The sequence below is a fragment of the Dipodomys ordii genome, unplaced genomic scaffold (assembly GCF_000151885.1).
Source record: "Dipodomys ordii isolate 6190 unplaced genomic scaffold, Dord_2.0 Scaffold54, whole genome shotgun sequence".
NCBI lineage: Eukaryota > Metazoa > Chordata > Mammalia > Rodentia > Heteromyidae > Dipodomys > Dipodomys ordii.
The window spans coordinates 3,184,165-3,194,171 of record NW_012267270.1 but is presented as its reverse complement, the minus strand read 5'-3'; the positions used below and the strand labels follow the sequence as shown (position 1 = coordinate 3,194,171).

The 10,007-nt window shown below is 57.9% G+C and overlaps 2 protein-coding genes across 4 annotated transcripts in view; one reads left to right on the top strand and one right to left on the bottom strand.

The window, feature by feature from the left end:
* Ppp1ca (protein phosphatase 1, catalytic subunit, alpha isozyme) overlaps positions 1-1,826 on the bottom strand; it is a 5,842-nt gene extending 4,016 nt beyond the window's left edge. The window contains exons 1-3 of the mRNA XM_013021054.1: positions 1,658-1,826; positions 987-1,118; positions 618-848 (exon numbers count right to left, since the gene is read on the bottom strand). Coding sequence (XP_012876508.1) covers positions 618-848; positions 987-1,118; positions 1,658-1,712 — 418 coding nt within the window. The 5' untranslated portion in view covers positions 1,713-1,826. The remainder of the gene's footprint in view (positions 1-617; positions 849-986; positions 1,119-1,657) is intronic.
* A 1,859-nt stretch (positions 1,827-3,685) lies between these two features.
* On the top strand, positions 3,686-9,570 carry Tbc1d10c (TBC1 domain family, member 10C). 3 transcript variants are annotated; one of them, XM_013021048.1, is made up of 10 exons: positions 3,686-3,708; positions 3,966-4,129; positions 5,188-5,287; positions 5,712-5,819; positions 5,908-6,014; positions 6,176-6,290; positions 6,807-6,872; positions 6,988-7,177; positions 8,422-8,576; positions 8,887-9,570. In XM_013021048.1, exons 2-10 carry the CDS (start codon positions 3,993-3,995, stop codon positions 9,232-9,234), a joined length of 1,326 nt encoding a protein of 441 aa, XP_012876502.1. In that variant the 5' UTR covers positions 3,686-3,708; positions 3,966-3,992; the 3' UTR covers positions 9,235-9,570. The 3 variants fall into 3 exon arrangements, with proteins under 3 accessions (XP_012876502.1, XP_012876503.1, XP_012876501.1); XM_013021049.1 differs by having other exon boundaries at positions 3,696-3,726; positions 8,983-9,570; XM_013021047.1 differs by having other exon boundaries at positions 3,696-3,726.
* Positions 9,571-10,007: the final 437 nt, after the last annotated feature.

The window sequence follows — 10,007 nt, the reverse complement described above, 5'->3', positions numbered from 1 at the left end:
TTCTTTTTGCTTATGTGGTGCTGAGGAATGGAACCCAGGGCCTCATGCATGCAAGGCAAGCGCTCTACCACTGAGCCACCTTCCCAGCCCCCTCTCTGGCTCTTCTAGGGTACTTTGTGGGCTAGCTAGAAGATTGAAGGCAAGAGACAGCTCAAGCCTTCCACCTCTACCTCACCACACCCCTACCTACCTTCCAGAATAATTCTAAAGCACCTAAAGTCCACAGAACCCAAATTCCAGTCTGACGTACTCATAGGCTTGAGTAGGGCCAAGCCCAAACCAGCTCTGTTTTATCTCTGCTTTGGACCAGCAAAGTCTAGTGTACACCAGGGCATCCTAAATGCTCAGTTACCGGACATCCTGGTGAAGGACCTGACATCAAGCAGGGCCCTGGGAGCAACCCTCCAGGTGTATCAGCAACCCTCCAGGTGTATCTATACACCAGGCCCCTCTAGATTATCAAGCTGCAGGTCAGAGAAGGCAGGTATGAAGGGACGGGGCCTCCCTGCACTCTCAAGTACACCAAGCATTTTGACACCAGGCCAATACGAAGGTCCCATGCAGAGCAGAGAGTGCAGTTCCTGCCCCAGGCAGTCCTCAACAGTCAGACCACTTACATTCATCATAGAAGCCATAGATGCGGTTGATGCTGGCACACTCATGGTTCCCACGGAGCAGGAAGAAATTCTCAGGGTACTTTATCTTATAGGCCAGCAGCAGGCAGATGGTCTCCAAAGACTGCTTGCCCCGGTCCACATAGTCCCCCAGGAAGAGGTAGTTGCTCTCTGGAGGGAAGCCACCATATTCAAACAGCCGCAGAAGGTCATAGTACTGACCGTGGATGTCACCTGTGATCCAGGGAAGTTAGAGGTAAGACCTGAACTTGAACCCAGGGCCAGAAATGGGGCTCAAGAGAAAAGAGATCCAGGAACTTTGGGGAGGGTCAATGTCATTTTCAAGAAGTCAGGGCTTGGCTAGGAGCTCACCGCAGATCTTGAGGGGGGCCTCCAGCTCCAGAAGTATAGGTTGGCTCAGGAAAATCTCCCGGGATTTGAGGCACAGACCACGGATCTCGTTCTCTGTCAGCTGTACATTCTTTCCAGGCCGCGAGCCCTGAACTGGGAGCGCAATGGGGTGTTAAGGTCCTCAGACGGAAGGAAGCGGGGCGATTCGGGTGGGGTGGTCTCTTGGCCCCGCTTTGCGGGAGAGGGGGGGAGAAACCTGGGCCTCTCCTGGACCATAGGCATCGGTGAACCCTGACCCCAGGATTCTCCGCCTCAAGGCCTCCCAAGGCAAGACCCCAGCCACCCTGGAGACCCTCGAGACGGGTCTGTCACCCATGTCCTAATAGCACAGGACCCCTTTCCGGGCTAGGTTTCGTAGCTTTTTTCCCCGCCCCAAGAGCCCAGGCCAGGCGTGCGCCCCGGGCACGGGCGAGGAGGGGGTGGCTGCCCCCACCCGAGGGCGCCCCGACCTCCGGGACGTGCCCGCGGCGGGGGGAGGGGAGGCTGAGGCCTCGGGACCTCGCGGCCCGTCCCCGCCCAGTCCAAGCTGGCCCTCGGAGGGTCAGACCCGCCCGCGCGCCGCTTCCGGGCCGGGCCGGGCCGGGGCCAGGGCCAGGGCGCGGCGGGGGCCGCCCTTCCCCACCCCAGCCCACCTTCCAGCAGGCGCCCGATGATAGAGTCCAGGTTGAGCTTCTCGCTGTCGGACATGGCGGCGCCGCCGCTCCGGCCCAACAGCTACGGGCCTGCTCCTGCCTCCCGCCCTCTCGGAGCCGCCCCCGGCCCGCCGCCCCGCCTCCTCGGCCGTCCGCCCCGCCCCGCCCCGCCCCGCCGGTGCCCCGTGCTCTAGCGCCCCCGCTGGAAGGAAAGCGCAGTGACCCCGGCGGCCCGAGGGCGGGGCTCCTGCCGAGCGAGGCGGGACCTACCGAGCAGAGGCGAGGCAGGCAGGCCCCGCCCCTGGGGAGTCACTCAGCGGCGGTCGGAGGATGTGGGACCGGAAGTTCTGTGGAAGTTGTTTTTCTCTGCGGAAGGCGGAGCCGTCCTTCCCGCCCCAGCTCGGGGCGAGTGTGTGCGCGGAGATTAATCACTGTGGAGAAAGTCGTCAAAGTTCAGGAAAGGAAACTGAGGCTCAGACATCCCAGCACGGGGTCTCCGCGGCTTCCAGGCAGCTGGCAACCGTGTCTGAACTCAGGATCCTTTGCTTCACATTGCATGTGCCTCCTGTCTTCTCTTTTCTTTTCTTTGCCGGCCCGGGGCTTGAACTCTGGTCCTGGGCGCTGTCCTCCAGCCTCTTTGTGCTCACAGCTAGCAGCAGTCCACCACTTGAGCCACAGCGCCATTTCTGGCTTTTTCTGTGTCTGTGGTGCTGAGGAATGGAACCCAGGGCCTCATGCATGCGAGGCAAGCGCTCTGCCCCTGAGCCACCTTCCCAGCCCTGTCTTCTTTAGTGTGTGATAGTTCTGGGGCTTGAACTCAGGGTCTGAGCGCTGTCCCTGAGCCTCTGTGCTCAAGACTAGCACTGTACCACTTGAACCATAGCTCCAGGTCTGGCTTTTTCTTTTTTTGTTGTTGTTGTTGTTTTTTAATTTTGTTTTGTTTTGTGTCCGGTCGTGGGGCCTGAACTCTGGGCCTGGGCGCTGTCCCTCAGCTCTTCAGCTCAAGGCTAGCGCTCTACCACTTGAGCCACAGCGCCACTTCCAGCCTTTTTCTTTTTGCTTATGTGGTGCTGAGGAATCGAACCCAGGGCCTCAGGCATGCAAGGCAAGCACTCTACCACTGAGTCACCTTCCCAGCCCTAAATCTTTTTTTAAAGGGTACTGGGATTTGAACTCAGGACCTCCCTCTTGTTAGGATGGCATTCTACCATCTGAGCTATACCTCCAGCTTTATTATTGGTTTTTTTTTTTCCCCTTTCCTTCGGGTTTTGTGAACTTTCCTGGCTAGCATCAAAAGATCTTTCCTCTCTCAGCTTTGGAGTAGGTAGGATTACAGGTGTGAGCCTCCTTTACCCCCACTAAGTTAGGTTTTGTTTTGTTTTTTTAACTCTGTATGTGTGTGTGTGTGTGTGTGTGTGTGTGTGTGTGTGTGTTTGCTGGCCCTAAGCTTCAACTCAGAGCCTGGGCAATGTCCCTGAACTTTTGTGCTCAAGGGTAGCCCTCCCACTTGAGCCAAAGCACTACCAGCTGTTTGGGTGGTTAATTGGAGATAGGTTCTCATAGACATTTCTGCCCTGAACTGTGATCCTCATATCTCAGCCTCCTGAGTATGTAGAATTACAGGCATGAGCCACAGGTATGGGGTCAGCATTACTTTTGGAGCAGCATAGCACTAGTTCATTGTGTACATGCAGGCTGGAGTTGTAGCTCAGAACTAAGTACTTGCCTGGTGTGTGCAAGGCCCCAGGACACCCCCATCATTGAGGGGAAAAAATTATTACTTTATAAAGAGAAAACATTAAACCAACCGTAATTCTTCTTGGAGCCCTAAGTTGGGTGTTTTACAGATCAGTAACCTCAAAATGAGATGCCCTGGCATCTTGTCTTCATCTCTGGCAGGCCCAAGCTGCTTGAGAGACAGGGGAGGAGCCTGTGGCTCTGGAGCACTGGGGTAGGCAGGAAGAGCCTCACAGAGGAAGGGGTCACCCCCCTCTGTTTGGGAGGGGCCCCCAACCAGCTACTGAAGCTGTTTGAAGAGGAAGTAAGAGGAGGTGAGATACAGCAGAGAGGTGAGCTGGTCTGGTTGGCTTGGGCCTGGGCCTGGGCCAGGTCTCTGCACTGAGTCTCCACCTTTCTGTCACTTCAGGGCCTAGCCCAGGACCCAATAAAAGAGGGCACACAGGGGGCTTGATTAAAGACCCCCAAACCTAGTCCCTCTGGCCCCACTGCCAGGCCTGAGGTTGGGGATTACTGGTGGGGAACCCTGGCCAGGAGTGACCCCTCATCCCGGCCCTTGCACATCTTGCAGTCTGTGACTTCGGGGCTCTGGGGCATCATGGCCCGGGCCCTGGGGGAGGACCTGGCGCAGGATGACTCCAGCTCTCTGGGATCCGACTCAGAGCTCAACGGGCCCAGTCCCTATCGCCAGGCTGACCGGTATGGCTTCATCGGGGGCAGCTCAGCAGAGCCAGGGTGAGTGGACAAGGTTATGGGGGGGATGGGGGGTGCGGGATCTGAGGCCTAAATTCTGGAGTGAGGCCTAACCACACAGGTCTGAGAAGGTCTGGTAGTAAGAACTGAGCTCAGGATTCAACCACTGCCATCCTTCCTCAGACTCGAGGTGGAAGGGCAGTGAAGAGATGGTGTCTCTGTGTGTGTGCGTGCATGTGCGTGTTTGTGTGTGTGTGTGTGTCTGTCTATCTATCTGTCTGTCTGTCTGTCTCTGCCTCTCTCTCTCTCTCCTCCCCCCCCTCCATCATGGGGGCTTGAACTCAGGGCTTGGGCACTGTCCCTGAGCTCCTTTTGCTGAAGGTGTGTGCTGTACCACTTTGAGCCTCAACACTACTTCCTTTTCTCTTTCATCCAGCCTCTGAGCACCTTCATGTATTCCTGCAGCTCAACATCATTCCTCTCACCCATCCCCCTTTATTTGTAGGCCAGTACTAGGCTTGAACTCAGGGTACTGTCCCTTAGTTTCTTTTGCTGAAGGCTAGCACTCTACCACTTGAACTACAGCTTCACTTCCAGCTTTTTGCTGATTAATTGGAAATGATAGTCTCACAGACTTTCCTGCCCAGGCTGTCTTCAAACTGTAATTCTCATATCTCAGCCTCTTGAGTAGCTGGGATTATACCTAGGATTACAGGTGTGAGCCATCAGCGCCAGCTTCAGCTCTCTTCCCCCTTTGTAATCTCTGCCCAGGAATCCCAGATCAGAGTCACAGAATTTACATCTCTTCCCCAATATATAGACAGGAAAATAAGTTCAGAGACAGACAGAAACTTTCCTGAGGTCACACAGCAGAAATGAGACAGAAGCAGATTAAAACTCAGGACTTCTAGTTCCCAGATCCCTCTATGAATCACCATTGGGTCGCTGTCCTGGGTTTCAGCCAACAAACAGCTCCTTCCCCAGCACATAGGCACTTACTTCTTCAGACTGTCCTGCTGATATTCGCGTGGAGGGGAGGGTGTGAGGTCGAGGCTCTAAGGAACAGCTTCTGGGAAACACCTATGTTACATGTCGCCTAGGCCGGATCGTCCTCCTGCAGACCTTATCCGCCAGAGAGAGATGAAGTGGGTGGACATGACCTCACACTGGGAAAAAACTATGTCCCGTAGGTACAAGAAGGTAAGAGCAAGCTGGGCACTGGTGGCTCACACCAGTAATCCTAGCTACTCAGGAGGCAGAGATCTGAGGATCATGGTTCAAAGCCAGCCCAGGCAGGAAAGTCTGTGAGACTCTTATCTCCAATGAACCACCAGAAAAACGAAAGTGGCGCTGTGGCTCAAATGGTAGAGCACTCACCTTGAGCTGAGGAGCTCAGGGACAATGTCCAGGCCCAGAGTTCCAGCCCCACCACTGACAAAAAGATGGTGGAGAAGGGGGGGGGGAGAAGAGCAGAGAGCCCCTGCATTGGCACCCTCTGTTACCCAAAAGCTATGGCCTTTGTTCCCTGCCACCCAAGTGGCCCTTGGACAACAGGAGGTTTGCTTGAGGCTTGCCAGCAGGTGCAGGAAGACTGCCTAACTGAGCCCATCCGCCTCTTGCATAGGTGAAGATCCAGTGCCGGAAGGGGATTCCCTCAGCGCTGCGGGCCCGCTGCTGGCCTCTGCTGTGTGGTGCCCGAGTGTGTCAGAAGAACAGCCCTGGCACCTATCAGGTGACAACACCGGCAGGGACTCCATCTCCCCTTCCCAGAAGTCCTTGACACCCTGGACCCTCACAGCTCTCTTCCTGCCCACCCCCAGGAGCTGGCAGACGCCCGCGGAGACCCGCAGTGGATGGAGGCCATCAGCAGGGACCTGCACCGCCAGTTCCCTCTGCACGAGATGTTTGTGTCCCCCCAGGGCCACGGGTATGAGGCTGGAGATGTCCACGATCCCCAGTCCCCCCCCACCCCTAAGTGCTGCAGCTGGGTTTGTGGGGATTCAGCAGGGAACAGGGATCTACAGAGTACAAGGGGAGGAAAGGGATGTCTGGTGGGTGAGCCCTGATTTTGGGGGGGGGTTTATACAGGCAGCAGGGGCTCCTGCAGGTTCTCAAGGCCTACACCCTGTACCGACCGGAGCAAGGCTACTGCCAGGCCCAGGGTCCTGTGGCTGCAGTGCTGCTTATGCACCTGCCCCCAGAGGTGAGTGACCTTGGCTCTGCTCTAAGACCCTGACCTTAGCTCGATGGAGACCCTCAGTCCCTGGAGTGCTAGGGTCCCCCCTCCCAATGATCCAAGTTCTAAAACCCAGGACCTCCAGTCCCAGGAACTCAGGATCCTGTGTTCCTTTACTCCCACACCCTGTTCCACGGGGCCTTTGATCTTAACCCCGGCCCTAGCCATTGGGAAGTTTTCACCTTGATCTTCTGACTATACCAACTTCAAACTCTGTAGTGTCCCAGGAACAGTGAACTTTGGGGCCTCTCCAATGGCCATGCTCAAAACCCAGCACCTGAGTCCTGGGACTTCCAAGCTCTGCCTGTCCCCTCCCTTCCCCCCCCCCCCCCCCCCCCCGCAGGCCAGGCTCTTTTGATAAGAGCCCCCCTAGGCATCACATGTGGTTGGAGCAACCCAGCCCCTTGCACCCCGTTCCCAGTCCTTCCCCCATATATGTGTTCCCTTCCTTGGGGGGACTCAAGGCCTCTGCCCCGCCCTCAGGAGGCCTTCTGGTGCTTGGTGCAGATCTGTGAGCTCTACCTCCCCGGCTACTACGGGCCCCACATGGTGAGAGTCTGGGAAGGAGACTGGAGACAGGAGGGGGGCTGGGGACGGAGATTCGAACCCTGGGGTTTGGGAGTGGAGGTGTGGAGGGGCCCCCGACCGATGGACGTGGCTGCAGGAGGCGGTGCGGCTGGACGCCGATGTGTTCATGGCGCTGCTGCGGCGGCTGCTTCCCCGCGTGCACCAGCACCTGCAGCGGGCGGGCGTGGGACCCCTGCTCTACCTGCCCGAGTGGTTCCTGTGCCTCTTCACGCGCTCGCTGCCCTTCCCCACCGTGCTGCGCGTCTGGGATGCCTTCCTCAGCGAGGGTGAGTGGGACAGCCGGGGGCTCCGGTCACGGGGCGCACTGGGGAGGCAGCTCCCTTCTGGGGGGTGCTGGTCACATCATGGGGCATGGGCGAGTCTCTGGAGGACACCGCCCAGCCCTGGGTGGTACTTCATCCGTGGGATGGCCGCCAGCCCCCACCATAGGGAGAAGAGGCACTGCCCAGGGGGGAGCTGGGGTGGCCATGGCACTTGTGGGACCTCTGAGTGGCTCAGGGGTGTGCAAGGCTGGACGTGGCCTTGGACAGGAAGCCAGTTCTCCTCCAAGCCCGCAGGCTCTGGCTGAGCACCTCTAGGACCCAGAGGTAGCCAAGACTGGCCTACCCCCTCCACTGTGAGAACTTCATTCTGCCGGGGTGGGGATGGGGGTGGGAGGTGACAGTAACCAAATTAACAAGGTATTTATAGCATGTCACCAGGGCCATGAAGAAATAAAACCAAGGAGGTGACAGAGAGTGACAGGAGCGTGGCAGGAAATGTGGTTTAGTGGTAGAGTGCTTGCCTAGCATGCACCAAGCCCTGGGTTTGATTCCTCAGCACCCACATACACAGAAAAAGCCCGAAGTGGTGCTGTGGCTCAAGTGATAGAATTCTAGCCTGAGCATAAAGAAGCATTAAGGAGGGTGTTCAGGCCCTGCGTTCAGGCTCCAGGACTGCCAAAAAAAAAAGAGAAAAGTGCCAGAAATCAGTTCATTCATCTATTGGACGCTTGCTCTGCACCCCGTATGCAGGGCTAAGAGCAGGAGCTCCCTTAGTGTTCTGGCTGCTAGTTTTCAAGTCTTCATCCATGTGTTACCTCCCTTCCTTCAGACCTCAAGACTCAGGCCAGGCAAGATGTCCAAGCCCACCTCAACCCCTCTACTTAAGGACATGCCTTGCACAGGCTCCCTTTATGTTAGTCTGTGCTGGTCCTAGGGCTTGAACTCAGGGCTGAATGCTAGCACTGAGCTTTTTGTTGTTGTTGTTGTTCAAAGCTGGAGCTCTACTATTTGAGCCACAGCTCCATTCCAGATTTTTTGGGGGGGTTGGTTGGAAATAAGTGTCTCAGGGACTTTTCTACCCAGGCTGGCTTTGAACCATGGTCCTCAGACCTCCGTTTTCCAGGTAGCTAAGATTACCGACATGACCACTAGCACCCAGCAGGATCCATATTCTGAGGACAGGATAAGGTGCAGAACTGAGGTAGTGCAGGGCTCTGCTCCCTGTGACTAAGTCCCTCCCCGTGCAGGTGCCAAGGTGCTGTTCCGGGTGGGTTTGACCCTGATGCGCTTGGCGCTGGGCACTGCAGAGCAGCGCAGGGCCTGCCCAGGGCTCCTGGAGACGCTTGGGGCCCTGCGAGCTATTGCCCCCAGCCAGCTGCAAGAGGAGATCTTCATGTCCCAGGTAGGTGTCTCTGCCTGCCTTCTTTTGTGTTGCACCGAGGGGGAAACTGAGGCAACGTGAGACCACCCCCCCCCAGGCTGAGTTCCTGATCTCTGAGCTGCAGATGGTGTAAAGCTCAGGCTTCCAGCGCTGTGCTGGGCTGGGCTGGGCTGGGCTGGGCTGGGCTGGGCTGTCTGCGAGTCCCTGAGCCCTCACCCACTTCCTGGGACTCTGTACTGCCTGTCCCCCTCCCCTCTCCCCCCCCCCAGGCACCCAGGGCTTCCTGCCTCTCCCCCAACGCCTGCAACCTCAGCACCATGGCTCTCCCCAGGTACACAGTGTGGCCCTGTCCGAGCGGGACCTGCAGCGGGAAATCAGGGTCCAGCTGGCCCAGCTGGCCGAGTCCTCACCCGGGCCACACCCTCAGCTGCAGGCCCGCCTTCCCGGAGCTCAAGCCATCTTTGAGGCCCAGCAGCTGGCAGGGACGCGGGGAAGCCCCAAACCTGAGCTGCCCCAAATTGTGGTCCAGCCTCCCGAGGAGTCCAGGCCACCTCGACGCAAACCCCAGACCCGTGGCAAGACGTTTCATGGGCTCCTGCCTCGGGCACGAGGAGCCTCTCTGGAGGGCGCCCCCAGAGCCCATCGAAGCTCTGTGTCCTTCCTGGACACCCGCTTCTGAAGGTACCAAGGATCAGTACCCCCAATCCTAATGGTGGATGTCAGCCCACAGTGGGTTCTACACTTTTCTGCTGGGACTTGGTGACTCATCTCCCTTCCAGGCAAGGCCCACGCCGTGGGGGCAGGGCGGGGCTCCCCACAGCACAGACACGGAAATGAAGCAAGGTTACAGAGGGGCTGGTGGGAGCCCAGTGGGCCACATATCAGGATGCTGTGCTGGTGCCCAAGCCCTCCCCAGCACCAAAGCCAGCGTGGATGGAGTGTGGGGGTGAGGTTGCTTCTGGGCTAAGGGATGCCGGGAGGCTCATGAGGGGCTGGAATAAAGTCTGAGCAGCAGGTGCCTGGATGGAGTTTGCTCGATGACCTCCATGCCCACTCTGGACAAAGAGCCTTTCCCCTCCCACTTTCATGCACCCTCCCAGCCCTGCCTGGGGATGCACACTTCTCATTGGCTGCAACACGAGCCAATGAGAAGCTGCCTGTCTCCGCCTCTGGATGGCAGGTGAGGTGAGGCACTGGCACTGTTGGCCCTGATGGGGGAGGCTGGGCTGGGCTCGGGAGTGGGCTCTGCCCTCCTCTCCTCAGCCCCCCCCCCCAGGAGGCTTCCTCACTCCCAGGGGAGTGGGGACACCAACCCAAGTCCACCTCCCAATTCATGCCCCTGCTTCCAACTGCCAAAGAGCACCAGGCAAGAACAAAGGCCTAGTGTACCCAGGACAAAGGAGAAATGTCCCACCGGCCCTTGTCCCTCCCTGCGCCCTGGTGCACCCCCTC

Bases quoted from the DNA above. Each gene is read 5' to 3' on its own strand.
- Tbc1d10c (XM_013021048.1), top strand. From the start codon at position 3,993: ATGGCCCGGGCCCTGGGGGAGGACCTGGCGCAGGATGACTCCAGCTCT. The intron at 5,820-5,907 runs GTGACAACACCG...GCCCACCCCCAG, and splicing joins ACAGCCCTGGCACCTATCAG to GAGCTGGCAGACGCCCGCGG. The intron at 6,873-6,987 runs GTGAGAGTCTGG...ACGTGGCTGCAG, and splicing joins GCTACTACGGGCCCCACATG to GAGGCGGTGCGGCTGGACGC.